This window comes from Coregonus clupeaformis, chromosome 14 (assembly GCF_020615455.1).
Source record: "Coregonus clupeaformis isolate EN_2021a chromosome 14, ASM2061545v1, whole genome shotgun sequence".
NCBI classification, from domain to species: domain Eukaryota; kingdom Metazoa; phylum Chordata; class Actinopteri; order Salmoniformes; family Salmonidae; genus Coregonus; species Coregonus clupeaformis.
Window position 1 is genome coordinate 5,600,256 of NC_059205.1, and position 14,891 is coordinate 5,615,146.

Here is a 14,891-nt window from a genome sequence, read left to right on the forward strand (position 1 = left end):
GAGTTCACGAGGATGCCGTTTGGGTACGCCCTGGCACCTCGAACGTTTTCCAAATGTGTGGAGACGGCATTGGAACCGCTGCGTCGTCAGGGGATAAGGTTATTAGCCTACCTAGACGACCTGTTGATTCTCGCCCCGTCAGCAGAGCTGGCGTTCACACACACGACACAGACAGTGATTCATCTCACGCGTCTGGGGTTTGCTGTGAATTGGAAAAAGAGCGCACCCTGGCCCAGTCATCAGATTGTCTACCTGGGACTACAGCTAGACACTGTAATGATGAGGGCACGAATTTCGGACCCTCGAAGGGCAGCATTGTTACTAGCCCTGAGGAAGTGTCGTCCGAATCACACAGTAACGGCGCTATCGATCATGTCACTTTTGGGTCTCATGTCGGCAGCCCACTCTGTGGTCCCGCTAGGGCTTCTGCATATGCGCAAAGCACAGCGGTGGTTCGCCCAACTAAGACTAGACCCAGTGCGTCAACGTCATCGGTTGGTGGTGGTTCCTCTCTCGCTAAGATCAGACCTGGGCTATTGGCGGAACCCGTGCGTTCTCACGCACGGAGTCCCGATGGGCAAGGTGTCATCCTACATTCCAGTGTTTACAGATGCCTCTCTGACTGGATGGGGGGGGACATGTCAGTCTCAAGCGATAGGAGGTGCATGGCCTCAATCAGGTCGTCACATCAACCTCCTAGAGTTGGAAACGGTGCGACTGGTCTTGACCCACTTCGCGTCTACCCTTCGGGGTCGCGATGTGTTGGTCTGGTCAGACAACCGAACCACAGTGGCTCACATAAACCGCCAGGGAGGGGTCAGGTCTCCTGCCCTTCACCGGGCGGCAGTGAAATTGTGGCTGTGGGCTCACAAGCACCTTCGCTCGTTGAGAGCAGCGCACATTCCGGGCTACTTGAACGTAGGGGCAGACCTCATGTCAAGAGGGGGTCCTCGAGACGACGAGTGGTGTCTGCACCCGGACATTGTTCTACAGATTTGGGAACAATTCGGGAGAGCCGAGGTGGACCTGTTCGCTCACGTGTGAACGCGCAGTGTCCCCTATGGTTCTCTCTGAGAAATCAGGACGAACCGCCATTGGGAAGAGACGCATTCGCGTACTACCCGTGGCCGAGAGTTCTACTGTATGCATTCCCTCCGCTGTCTTGCATTCTCCCACTGTTAGCCAGAGTGAGGTCAGAGGAGCTGTCAGTGATACTGATAGCGCCCGATCGCCCGGGGGCTCCGTGGTTTGCAGAGATGAGTCAGATGTTGATTGCACCACCCTGGTCAATTCCACATCGACGAGACGCGTTGATTCAGGCGGGAGGCTCGATAGGGCAATGGCCCATAATCGGCCAACCACTGAAGGCTTGGCTCCTGAATGGGTCAGGTTAAAGCGCCGTGGGTTGTCTGATGCAGTGATCAGAACGATACAGGGCGCAAGAGCCGGTTCCACTTCTAGAGTGTATACTAGCAGATGGAACGTTTTCTCACGATGGTGCGATACACAGGATATGGACCCCATGAGCTGTCAGGTAGAGAGTGTGCTCTCATTCCTACAGTCTATGTTTGATAAGCAGAAATCGCCCTCCACTATTCGAGTGTTTGCAGTGGCAATTTCAGCCGGTCATGAAGGGTTTAACGGGAAAAGTGTGTTCAGTCACCCATTAGTGAAACGTTTCCTATTGGGAACGCAACGGCTTAGGCCAAGGCCTAGAGCTACGCTGCCCAAGTGGGATTTGGCATTGGTTCTCGAAAGCGCTATGTAAGTCACCGTTCGAGCCATTGAATCAAATACCCCTCAAGATGCTGTCTATCAAGACGGCGCTGTTGCTCGCCTTGACTACTGCTAAACGAGTCAGCGATCTGTGTGCACTGTCGACGAGACCCGACTGCCTTGCCATTAATGGCGATCTGAGCAGAGCGGTGTTACGTCCTAACCCGGCATTTGTGCCGAAGGTTATTAACAGTGCATATAGATCACAGATCGTGAATTGTGGGCTTTTCATCCCCCTCCCCATGGGGAGAGGAGTGAGGAAAAGCTTCATTGTTTGTGCCCAGTACGCGCTTTGGCGTGTTACGTTAGGCGCACAGCGGCGGTTAGGTCATCGCCTCAGCTGTTTGTGTGTCACGGTGCGGCTGCATTGGGTAGACCACTTTCAAAACAGCGTTTGTCTCATTGGCTTTGTGAAGGCATTGAGACGGGCGTCACGAGGCAGCGGGGCAACAACCGCCTCAGGGTATTAGAGCACACTCCACTCGTGGAGTGGCAGCTTCTACCGCCCTCTTCAGAGGAACAGAGGTAGAGGATATTTGTAGAGCAGCGTCATGGTCGACACCGTCTCCTTTTATCCGTTTCTATCTGTTGGATATGTCTTCTAACTCTTTGGCTCGGTCTGTACTCAGCGTAGCTGAAGGGAGACCATGAGCGGAATAGAGAAGGAAAGCAGGATTGTGACTATGTTCATAAGTCCGCTTTTATTAGAAGTAACATATTATAGACATGTTTTTCTAACTCTTTTGGCCGATCGAATTTCAGCAGAGCTGAAAGGCGCTCTTGGGCTAGAGGAAGAGGACAAAGCGGGACCTTGGGCAGGTTCCAATCAGGTCCGCTTTGGTTAGGAAGACTTATGTTAAGGATAAGCCTTTTAACTCCAATCTCGATTGCATTCAGCACAGCTGAAGGAGAATCTTGAGGTAGAGGAGGGAGAAGCAGGACGATAGACTGATCTCTATCAGGTCCGCTTTGGATGAAGAGCATATTCTGTGGCATGTCTCCTGGCTGACAGTGTCAGTATGTAGAGACATGTATTGAATGGACAGAATGTGAGGTCATCTATCTGAGGGTTCAGTTTAGTATGACTGGTATATTTTGTCCCTGCCTACTAATCTCTGGGTTCCATTGAGTGAGTAAGGCGGGCTATTGGACACAATGTAGAGTGACATTTATGTCATTCCATTAGTGGATAATAGTGTTGTCATAGAATACGGAGGTACGGCCATCTGCTATGCAGACTGGCATGGCGTATATTCTATTGATCTGCCCAATAGCCATTGACATTGTCATTGAGCTAGATGGGGCGGGTCTATAACCGATGACGCGGTATATTGTGACGCCCTGATGGGTTCCTTAGTCGCATTACTGCGGGAATTGGTTACAGCCATTGCTGGGCTTGACCTTTTTTCATTTTTGAATGGGAAATGTTAGGCTCGGCAGGGAGTATATTTTGGAGCGTTTCGCTCCGCCTTAAACCACTAGGAGCATAGCTCCCCTATGGGGCGGAGCTCCACGATATAGAACGATTGGTTACCGGAGTGTAACTCCAGTTCTATGAGTGGAGCGGAGCCCCATAGGACTTAAGGCCCTACCGACCCTTTCTAGTCTCGCTGAAGATAATATCTCGGGAGGCAGATTGATGGAACGGGGTTCCTTTTATAGGGACACCTGTACTCCTATTGGCTGTAGGTGTGTGCATAATTTTGCTTCAGGCTGTTCTGCCCTAGGGCAGAGGGTAAACCACTAGGAGCATAGCTCCCCTATGGGGCTCCGCTCCACTCATAGAACTGGAGTTACACTCCGGTAACCAATCGCTTTCTCTGGTGAACATTTTTATGATGTTATACTTCTGTCATAGACAAGGCAATGGGTGTACAATGTAAATTCACGGACATTGAAATTATACTTTTTTTTTTCAATAAATGTGGGTGCTCTCATCTTGTATTATTGTGCTTTGTTTTATTTGATAGTATTGATATTTCTATAATTCAGTAACACTACATCATATGATTTAAATAAAAAAAAAACACTAGAGAAATGAAAAGTAAATATCATTACACTTTAAAGTGTCATTTTTTAAAGTAAAATTGTAGTTGACTTAACTCTATACAGTGTAATCATATTACTCTCAACAGTGTGATTAAACTACAGTGTTAAATATTTTGACACATTTCATTGTTATTTTTTACACAATATGGAGTAGAATTAACTCTAAAAGTTTTACACTGACCAAAGAGTACATTTTACACTGATTTTGAGTGGGACCAAATGTTATCTGAAACAGAGTTAAATTCAACTCGATAGGAGTTAAATTAACACTTCTGTTTTTACTGTGTACACAGTAAATTCCATAGTGTTAAATATGCAGTGTCAAAGTACATTGACTCTTACAGAGTTATTACTACAACAGTTGGAGTAAGATACCGCCCAGTGTTGGTGAAAAAGTACGTTGTTAAAAGACGCAGTGTCAGACGTACTCTGGAAAGCTCCGCCCACCTACGACTCGTCTCAAACGGACCACACATTTTCACGGCGCCATTTTCTTCATGTGGAATGACTGCGGTAAGTTTCTCCTAAGCGACTATACACACATTATTTGTCATTTTAACAGAAGCAGCATTTAAGAATTACTTTATATCGTTGCTAACAGTGCACTCTAGTTGGTTTTAGGTCTTAAAATGTCGAATTTTAAAAAGGCTAACGTTAACATGTTGTGACTGACTTCTGTCCAGTCCATGTGCCAGCAGTATTAAGCTAACGTTAATTAACATTAACTGACGAACATAACGTTCAAACTAGACAATGTCAGCCCGATTTATTGTAAGTTATGTTAATACAACGTGGAGGGGGGATTGTGTACTTCTTGTTAACGTTCAGATATTACAGGAACATGGCAAAGACTAAGGGGAGTTGGCTAAACTAGCTACAGTTAGCTACGTTAGCTTGACTGGCTAACTATGTGCGGGTGGCATGGATTTATTATGTTAACGAGCGGGTAGACATTAACCTTGGACACTGCTTAAGCGGTGTGCCTTTATTTTTTTCCTGGATATTATACAAAATGACTTTCGGGTTTCAAAGCAGCAGCAGTACTGTTAAAATACTTAAGCACTATCTTAGCACACACTTATGGTGTAACGTTTAGCTAACATTATTCAATTCAATGTTATTTATATTGTCAAATCATAACAAGAGTTATCTCAAGACACTTTACAGACAGAGTAGGTCTAGACCACACTCTATAATATACCAAGACCCAACAATTGCAGTAATTGTGCGGGCAAGGCGGTAACATTAATGTTACAAGGATGAAAATCAGACGTTATCCTTTTTAATGTGTTTGACAGTAACTTCAATTTAACTGGCCATTTCTGCAAAAGTGCTGATCATTTCTCAGCACTTTGGTGGCTTGAAACAATATTTTTTCTTATATTTGAGGAAATACTGCTAAAATAAGACCATCAACTTTTTAACTGTGAGAAATTGTACTGATACTATTTGCAGGGAGCATGCTGCTTAAAGCTAAACTTGGAGATGTCCAAAAATTTGTCAGAATAACTGAGCCAAATCTGAAAGACTTTTTGATTGCAGGTAAGAATTTGACAATGTTAGTAATAACTGTCTGAATTTAGCTGTTTAAAATTGATATACTGGAATATTCCTAAAATGATGGGACATGTTAAGTTCTCAGGTTTTTGGAACTGGTCCATTTTTGTACGTCTAAATTTCTTCTGTTTTGCCCTTGGTAACTACACTTTAATTGTGGATGCATTGCTTAAGGTATAGTTATGATGCTACAAAAAAAACATTTTAATCACTTAATAGTGTTTGTTTAAAACCTATTTTATAGGGTAAGGTAGGTGTACACAGTGAAATTATTATATAAATAATGATTTACTTTTGTTTACACAAGCTTTTATCCCTGTTTTTTCTAGCATTTGCAAAGTTTGGTGTCCCAGCTGTAACAGAAGGTGTGAAAATTGTTGACAGTTCAGGGACTGAATTGGATGATGATGTTTTTGAGGATATTATAAAGGATCCCTCAACTGGGGTGCTAACCATCAAATATGACTCAAGTTTGTTTCAGTTAATTAGACTAATTAATGAATACGTTATTTCTTTGTTTTATGAAGTTCATGGTGTCTATTAAATAAGTGTCTTAGATTATGAGGGAACTATATATAATTCTTTTTCTTCTAAAAATCATGGTTAGAATCTGTCTCCATGGTGGCCTCTTCTGAGCAATCCCAACCATCATCCCTTGATACCTTGGACTCTGAGGATACAGTCATTATTTCAGATAGCCCCTCCAGAAAACGCCAGAGGCTGGATACAGAAGCCAAGCAAGTAAGACAATTCTGACATTTTAAATTCTGTTCTTGAATCTGTTCTCAGAGAATTAAAATTACATTAATATACATTGTAAATTACATGGTTTCAAAACATTTTTGAAGTCCTGATTAGGGATGTCCCGATCAAGTTTTTTTAAGCGCCCTATCCGATTAAAAAAAGTATCTGCTGATATTGAGTCCTGATCAGATACTTTTATTTATTTATTGATAATACAGTGCACACTTCGAGTACATTCAAGTTATTGTCGCTGTCTGGAGGGGAGTTTCTTACCATTATTGGCTTTTTCATTGGATTTTTGTAGCACTTGCAATCTTTGAGATTGGATCGGGACATCCTCTGACATCATATTAGTTTATTTCCAGTTTATTTGCAGTGGACATAACATGCAGAATTGTTATGCATTTTGTTTTAAGTTGGTGGAATCAGCTCTTACCAACAAAACCGGTGGGGAACGTATAATAAATGAATACAACCGAACCAAGTCCTTGACGGATGAAACAAGACGCAAAATGGTGAACATGCTGGCAGCTGACATGACAGAAATGAATGGGTAATTTGTTAATAGTCCTTGTGTTCTCAATCTGTAAATCTAAATCTGAATCTAAGTGAATATGACTGCACAATCCTTTCTTCTTCAATTTTGCAGTACATCTCCACCCAGACAGGTGAAAGAAATGTATGCCAAAGGAATAGTGACCTTATTCCCGTACCTCAGTGACCCATTCTCTAAGAATGGCTATGTGAGTTGCACACAGTAATAGTTGTAATGTTAAATATTATTGGAAGTTTTTGAATCCTACCAGACCATGTTGTTTTCAATGAAGTATCCATTTTTGTTATCCTTTCATCCTTCAAGGAGCATTATTATGATGGCGAGAGTGGAACTGGGTACTTGGCCTGGAGGATTAAAACTATTCAGAGAGGCACCGCCAAAGACAGGCGATCATCATTCGGAGGTAATACTGGAAAATGTATGGAACAAAACAGTTGCTAGATCAATAATTGCATTTGTTGCACTATTTCTCAGACATATAGTATAATGTGTAACTACATCCTTCAATTCTGCTAGCTCCCTCCCTCTTAGCAAATTTAAAGAAAATATGCATCAGAGACCTACAAAGGACTGTGACATAAGGGGGTTGCCTCGACACTGACTGGTCGAGGCAACCCCTGGCAAACTGGCCTTGCAAACTTTAGGGTGATTTAAACCAGTAGATGGCATTTTCATACATTTTTCAACCCACAAACTGCAGATTTCATAAATTGTGAAGAAATAATGTCAATATTAACACCAGCATTGATGCAGGGCTCCACACTAACTTTTTGTCTTGGTTGCACTTGTGCGCCTAACTTTTATTTAGGTGCACCAGCACAAAATGTAGGTGCACCCAAATTTTTTCCTTGCGTCGCCATTAACGCCACAATTTCAAGGTCACCTTTTTATCACGCTCCATATACATTCATATATATCATGTAACCACCCCCCTTTGCTGTCCTCTGCCCCTCAGATGGCCAACACCTGTAATTTGGCCTTCTTCCCATTTGGCCTTGGCTAAACCAGCTTGCCACACTCCCTAGCATCAAACATATCATTCATATCATTTAGTTTACAGCTCAAAAAGTATATTTTACAGTGGAGTACTTCCTTTAAAAGTTAGCCAGGCTACTAAAACTTTTGACATGATTGAAATTTTCCCGTGTTGTGTAGAATCAGCCAAAGGATCAACTGGTGAAGACATGTCTGGAGGACCGACTGTCAGACGAGAATCCCAGTTTGTTCCAGAGACTGCCCTGACTGATGATGAGTGCAACAAAGCAATCTCACTGATGAAACATTCTGCTGATGCAGACACAATCAAGAAGAAAATGGAACTGACGTTTGTGTATCGCCGCAAAATGATCCTCGACCCCCAGCAGTCAAGCAACATACTGTCTGAGTTTCCACGTTTTAAAGACGTCAAAAGCTTGGTAATTATGTTATTTTGAAAATACTATGACAAGTGAATTGTTTTGTAAGACATTGTAGTGATACTAGCTAGCTAAACTAGCACGCAATACAATTTGATTGGCTGTCAAATAACTGAAATTGTCACCAACACCACCCCACTCCAGGTTGAACAGGATTTTGTTCTAATGTTCGGAGAGGATACCTCAAGCAAGCTTCTGGAAAGGTGGCCGGTCACGTTCAAGAAAAAGATCATCAAACAATGCAGAAAGCTTCCATCCACAAGTGAGCTTGAAGAACTCTTGCTGGCAGCTGATCCTCCTGAGGATGGCACTGAATTGGATGTTGACTTTGGTAAGATGCTTGTAAGCCTACCTTTTGTGTTGTATTGCAATATCAACATTATGTGTAAACATTTAAATATCAACATAATACTAAGAAGCTGGATCTGTGAAAGATTTACGAGTACGTTCTGTAGCAGTATATTGAACAAAACTTTTGAGATTTGACTCAGCCCTGTGGATGTTTTAGTTAGAGAACTTCTTGTGATGTAGAACTGCTGTCTGTCTGGGGGGTCTTTTGTAAAGAAAACAACGTAACTGAAGTGTGTTAACATTGAACTTGTGTTGTTACAGGTTGGGACAGTGATCTGTCATCGGTTTTACTGCTTATACACCTGATTCCACCCTCCGCTCAGGGTCGGAAGAGACCAGGAAAGGTTTCCGCATCCCAAGCAGAGAAACATCTTGTGGTATTCAAGAAGGTTTGTATTTTTTCTAATTTGTGGTATGAACACCTAATATTAGGCTACAAGTATTCATTCAATATTCATATTCAATAAGAGTAGTGTATTGGCTCTTTCTGCATATTCTACAACTACTTGGCCATTAACTACAGTTTTCCCTCATTTGTCTTCGCAGACCGGAACAAACATTCAAGAGCATCTCGATGCCATCACTACTAGCGCTCAGCCCTATCTCCTAGCTGTTGGAGTTAAGAAGAATGCAATCCACCAGTTCTTCATCATTATCGACAAGAATGCCATACCTTGCAGGTCAACCTCTTCTCTTGTTGCTTTTGACGAACTATTTAAGGCACATTTTGTGTTTGGCACATCCTACAACACCATGCTCCACAACATGTACACTTTCATCCAAACTACAGTGTACAGCATCGATGCTGGCAAGGTCAAAGAGAGCCCTCGTGTTGCTGAAATCAGGGCGAGGTTACTTCATTAGTGCTTGAAGTTTCTCCTCGAACATGAAGTGTTTTGTTTGTCAGGCTGAGTTATCGAGTTCAAATATGCTTGTTAGGCATTTACGATTAGTTCACGGTTACTTGCCTGGAAAAAAATCTCCGGCTTAAATGTGCTCAGACTGGATGTGGCTGTGCGTTTGGTACGTTTTCTGGTTTTAGGAAACATTTAAACACAAAACACACTGAGTATATTGACCAACAGGTTGACCCTGATGTTTATTTAAGCAGCATTGGAGAGGCAGTGACCACTAATGTAGAGGAGACAGCTACAACGTCACGGACAGTTAATGAACACGAGGTAGCCACATCTACTCTGTTGAAAAAGTCCAACAGGAGCACTCTAGATATGTGTGCCTCTGCTGTTGCACAACTAAAAGCAGCTGGATTAAGTCAATCTACTGTAAATAGTTTTGTTTCCTCCATGGAAGAAGTGTTTTTTGAGATTCAAAGTCAAGCTACAGATGCAGCTTTGCAGTGCTTATCTCCACAGGAAACTGAAAATAAGAACAGAATAGAACAATCTTTGCAAAAGTTGGAAAACCCTTTCACACCCTTAAATTCAGAAGCTAAACGAAATAAACACTTCAAAGAGAAATGGGGAATCGTAGAACCTGTTGAAAAGGTGCTTGGCACAAGATTTGACAGCAGAAGAAACAAAACAACTGGGACATACGATCAGGTCGTTGTAACTGACAAGTTTGCATATATTCCTATTTTAGAAACACTAAAGGCCATTTTTCAAAACCCAGAACTTGCAGACATGTTCAAGCCCAGGCACATGCCCAAGGAAGGTGTGTATGCAGACTTGAGAGATGCCGCCTATTTTAAAAAAAGTCCCTTATTCTCTATAGAAAAAGATGCCATACAGATCCAGCTATTTTATGACGACTTTGAAACAGCAAACCCCTTGGGGTCTAAAAAGGGTATACACAAATTAGGTGCTATATACTTTACATTAAGGAATTTTCCCCCAATCTTTAATTCATCATTGATAAATATTCATTTGGGTGCTCTTTTTCCATGCGCAGGACATCAAGCGTTATGGTTTTAATTTGATACTTGAGCCACTTGTCAGTGATCTTAAAGTACTCGAGACAGAGGGACTTAAAGTTCCCAGATTGAAAGATGTGATTCACGGTACCATAGTTCAGGTCACTGGTGATAATCTTGGGTTGCATGGTTTATTTGGCTTTGTGGAGTCATTTGGGGCAAGGTATTGTTGTCGTTTCTGTCTCCTTGAGAAAGATTGTTTTCAAACTGTGTTCTGTGAAGATGATCCAAAAGTTGTACTACGAACTATCGAGATGCACAAACTGCACTGTCAAACTTTACAAACAGATCCTACACTACCTCATATCTATGGTGTCAAACGCATTTGTCTGCTGAATTCACTACAGTATTTTAATACAGCCAACAATTTTTCTGTAGATATAATGCACGATATTTTAGAAGGAGTTGCTCAGTTTGAAGTCAAACTTGTCCTGCAGTACATTAAGGAAAACTTCCTAAATGCTGAACAACTGGCTGGTAGAATACATGCTTTTGACTATGGATACAATCAGCAGCGAAACCGTCCACCTAGAGTAAAGTTGTTTGATGGAAGTAATGATTTGGGGTTGAATGCTATACAGTCTTGGTGCTTATTACGTAATATGCCTTTGCTATTTGGTGATTTAATACAGTCAGATGACCAGCACTGGCATCTTCTACTTTTGCTTCTACACATTGTTAACATTGTATTTTCCCCAGTCCTTACAGAAGGCATGACCATTTACCTCAAACATTTAATCATTGATCATCATCAGCTCTTCAAGCAGTTGTTTCCTGCAATCAATCTCTTACCAAAGCATCACTTCATGATTCATTACCCTCGTAATATAAAAAACATCGGCCCAGTTCTGCACATGTGGTGCATGCGTTATGAAGCTAAACATAATTTTTTTAAGAAGCAATTAAAAAGCTTTAAAAATGTAACAAAAACATTAGCCAAAAAGCACCAAAGTTGTATGGCAATGTATCGAGAGTCCTTTAGCAAGGAAAGATTAACTTTAGGTTCGGGGAAGATGGTAACACTTAGTGAGCTCAAAGAAGGTCCCGAGATTGCTTTAAAATGTGGGTCTGTATTGTCTACCAGTGTGTTTTCTGCCAAGTGGATCAAACATCATGGTACAGAGTACCGCCGTGACTTCATTATCTGTACTGAGGTAGCATTTGAGATGCCTGTATTTTGTAAAATCAAAATTATTGCTGTGAAAGATGACTGTGTATTGCTCTGTGGAAAACTGATGGAAACAGTGTGTTTTGATTACCATTACTATGCCTTTAAGGTCAGGATGCATCCAGACAGGGTTCAAAAGGTGATCAACATTACTGAACTGTGTTACTTTAAACCTTTTGATGTTCAAATGAAGTATGGAACGACAGATTCCTCCTTGTATGTTGTTCCCTATTGCCATTTTATGGAAACCTAAGGTCAATGTTTTAAAAAGGGATTTGTATTCTTAATATATTTTAGCCTGACATAGTTGAGCTGTTAATAAAAATTTGAAATGCATTATTTTGTGGTAAGTTGTGATTTTTACTCACTTAATGGAGTATTTGGTGTAATTTGACACTAAAAAAGTGTAAAATGAATACTGCTGAGATTTATTTCCGTGACACTATACGGTGTTAGAATTTGACTCTATTTGAGCTTGTTTTTCACTGCAAGATAGTCAATTATCAACACAATAGTGTGTAACATCAACACTTATCAGAGTTATTTTAACCTTGAGTGTCAACTCCATGCAGTGTTAAACTGGACTGGAATCAAACTCAATCAGAGTTGATTTGTTATTTTAGAAGAGTAAATGATTAACTCTTCCAAGGGTAATATTTACACTCTCCAGTGTTATTTAACCTTTAGTGTAAAATTAAAATAACACTATTCAGTGTAAGCGAGTGTTAAATTTTTACTCTATTTAGAGTTAATTTAACTCTAAAATGTTAACACTATGAAAAGAGTCAAATTAACACTATTTCAGGGTGGGACCATATACACTCAGAAATAGTGTTAAATTTAACTCTTTAAGTGTTACTTTAACACTTCAAAATTTACTGTGTAAGTATGACGTACCAGTACAGCCGAACTTGAAGATATTCCCAACCACACTGATGGGGGACAGAAGACGAAGCTTCAGACCAAACTGGTACACTACTCATCCATGGCTTGAGTATTCTGTAATGACGGACTCTACATGTTGCTATGCATGTAGACATTTTAGCACACCAAATGCCCCAGACATCGTTTTTGTTTCAACACCTGGTTTTACAAACTGGAAAAAGGCAACTATGAGAAATGCAGGGTTTTCACTACATGCAAAGTCTGAACGACACAAGTGTGCAATGATCGCATGGAGGGATTATCAAAGAGCTGTTAGAACTGACGCAACACTAACAGATCTCCTTGACAAAGAACACACTAAACAAGTACAAGAAAATCAGGCATACATTAAAACAGTTGGGGAAGTGCTGTTGCTTACAGCTACACAAAACATAGCACAAAGAGGACATGATGAATCTGAAGGGTCCACTAACAAAGGAAACTTTAGGGAAATTCTTAACACAGTTGCTAACCACGACCAACTTGTTAAGAGAAGATTAACTTCCATTCACAATGCAAAGTACACAAGCAAGATCATCCAGAATGAGGTTTTGGGTTGTTTGGCAGAAATGGTTCGGTCTGAAATCATAGAAGAAGTGAAGAAAAGTGAGGTTTTTAGCGTCATGGCAGATGAAACAAAGGATATTTCAAAAAAAGAACAGATGTCCTTCACACTCAGGTACTATTACAATGGGGCCATTAAGGAGAGTTTTCTCCATTTTGAATCTGCAGAGAGGTTAGATGCAGCAGGGCTTACTGGAAAAATAGTACACTTACTGGAACGTTATGGCCTGGACTACAAAAATAACCTCGTAGGCCAAGCGTACGATGGCACTGCCGTTATGAGCGGTAAGCATTCAGGGGTTCAGGCAAGGACCAAAGAACAGGCTAAATTTGCCTTCTACGTCCATTGTAGTGCTCATTGTCTGAATTTTGTGTTAGTTGATGTAGTCAAAAGTGTCCCAGAAACTGAGGAGTTTTTTTCTTTGTTACAGAGTCTTTATATGTTTACTTCTTCCTCATATGTGCACCCAAAATGGCTGTCTCTCCAAAGAGAAATGTATGGCAGAACCAGAGAGCTGCAACGTTTAAGCGACACACGTTGGTCATGCCGATTTCTAGCCCTACGTAATATCATGGACACTCTACCTGCCCTTAAACGACTACTGCAAGAGATTGCTCAAGAACGTCATGGTGAAAGAACTGTTGAGGCCCGAGGTCTTCTTGCTCAAATTGACCTAGAATTTGTTGTGCATCTTGTTACTCTGCGTAAGTTGTTTGGGGAGACAAAGCTATTGTCTGACATGTTACAGTCACAAACTGTTGATCTGTCAAGTGCTGTTGACTTAGTAAATGCTTTAGTCCTGACATTGAAAGACCACAGGCAGGAGTCTTTCTTTGATGAGTTGTGGGATGAAGCATTGAATATTTGTGAGCAGTGTGATTCTGCAACAAGGTCAGTGGCGAAACGTCAGAAAATGCTGAGCTCTAGACTCAGTGGCTACTGCACGCTAAGCACTGTTGGTCAGAGGGAGGTAGAACGTGACAAAGATATGTTTCTCACATCATTTTTCTATCCTGTAATTGACAGCATGCTCAATGAGTTGAACAGACGTTTCTCCAATACAAACTGTGAGCTCATGAGAAGCATACAGTCTCTCAGTCCCCAGAGTGATACCTTTTTAAAGGAGAGCAATGTTTTTTCATTTGGCCGTTTGTATAATGCAGACATTGATGATTTAGGGCATGAGCTCCATCAATTTAAGAGAGTTTTGGACAGAAAAATACAGAGTGGTGAAGTCAAAAAGCCATGCAGTACAGTTGAGCTGGTTTGTTTTATTGAGCCATACAGGGAAGTTTTCTTTGAGCTCTTTAGACTGTGCAAGATTGCTGTAACCCTTCCTGTAAGCTCAGCCTCTTGCGAACGCAGTTTCTCCACACTGAAACTGATAAAAACCTTCCTGCGGTCCACCACTAGTGATGAGAGACTCAGTGATCTTGGTGTCCTGAGCAGAGAGTCCAGAAGGGCCAAGGCTCTGGATCTTGATGTATTTGTGGACCGTTTTGCCAGACAGCACAACCGCCGTATCCTGTTGCTGTAGTGTATCTATATGATATATACGCTAGTAGCGTATGAGTGCCGCTGTGAGGAAAAAGAGATATAATGAACAATAAAACAACAAGCTTGAGCTTCTTAAGACACAGTGGGTTTATCTGTTCTCAATACCACCGGTAAAATGAATGGAGTTAGTCTGGTGTCCACATGAAGTTACGTGTGTAGACAGAGACAGTCTGGTGTCCATATGAAGTTACATGTGTAGACAGAGACAGTCTGGTGTCCATATGAAGTTACATGTGTAGACAGAGACAGTCTGGTGCCCATATGAAGTTAAATGTGTAAACAAAGACAGTCTGGTG

The 14,891-nt window shown here is 41.5% G+C and overlaps 2 protein-coding genes across 5 annotated transcripts; both read left to right on the forward strand.

The window, feature by feature from the left end:
* The first annotated feature begins 4,129 nt into the window (after window positions 1-4,129).
* LOC121581647 lies at window positions 4,130-10,342 on the forward strand. Of its 4 annotated transcripts, XM_045224641.1 has the most exons (11): window positions 4,130-4,338; window positions 5,281-5,367; window positions 5,712-5,747; window positions 5,990-6,123; window positions 6,543-6,679; window positions 6,776-6,869; window positions 6,986-7,085; window positions 7,838-8,097; window positions 8,242-8,428; window positions 8,710-8,837; window positions 8,995-10,342. In XM_045224641.1, the coding sequence occupies exons 1-11, from the start codon at window positions 4,323-4,325 to the stop codon at window positions 9,310-9,312; spliced, it is 1,497 nt and encodes a 498-aa protein (XP_045080576.1). In that variant the 5' UTR covers window positions 4,130-4,322; the 3' UTR covers window positions 9,313-10,342. The 4 variants fall into 4 exon arrangements, with proteins under 4 accessions (XP_045080576.1, XP_045080577.1, XP_041753069.2 ...); XM_045224642.1 differs by lacking the exon at window positions 5,712-5,747 and having other exon boundaries at window positions 4,131-4,338; XM_041897135.2 differs by lacking the exon at window positions 5,281-5,367 and having other exon boundaries at window positions 4,131-4,338.
* A 3,109-nt stretch (window positions 10,343-13,451) lies between these two features.
* LOC123492349 lies at window positions 13,452-14,660 on the forward strand. The gene has a single exon (XM_045224644.1). The coding sequence runs from the start codon at window positions 13,478-13,480 to the stop codon at window positions 14,573-14,575; it is 1,098 nt and encodes a 365-aa protein (XP_045080579.1). The 5' UTR covers window positions 13,452-13,477; the 3' UTR covers window positions 14,576-14,660.
* The last annotated feature ends 231 nt before the right edge of the window (window positions 14,661-14,891 follow it).

Excerpts from the sequence above, each read along its gene's own strand:
- LOC121581647 (XM_045224641.1), top strand. Across the intron at positions 7,086-7,837 it reads CAGGCGATCATCATTCGGAG|AATCAGCCAAAGGATCAACT; the intron begins GTAATACTGGAA and ends CGTGTTGTGTAG. Across the intron at positions 8,838-8,994 it reads ATCTTGTGGTATTCAAGAAG|ACCGGAACAAACATTCAAGA; the intron begins GTTTGTATTTTT and ends TTGTCTTCGCAG.
- LOC123492349 (XM_045224644.1), top strand. The coding sequence starts at position 13,478 with ATGTTTACTTCTTCCTCATATGTGCACCCAAAATGGCTGTCTCTCCAA.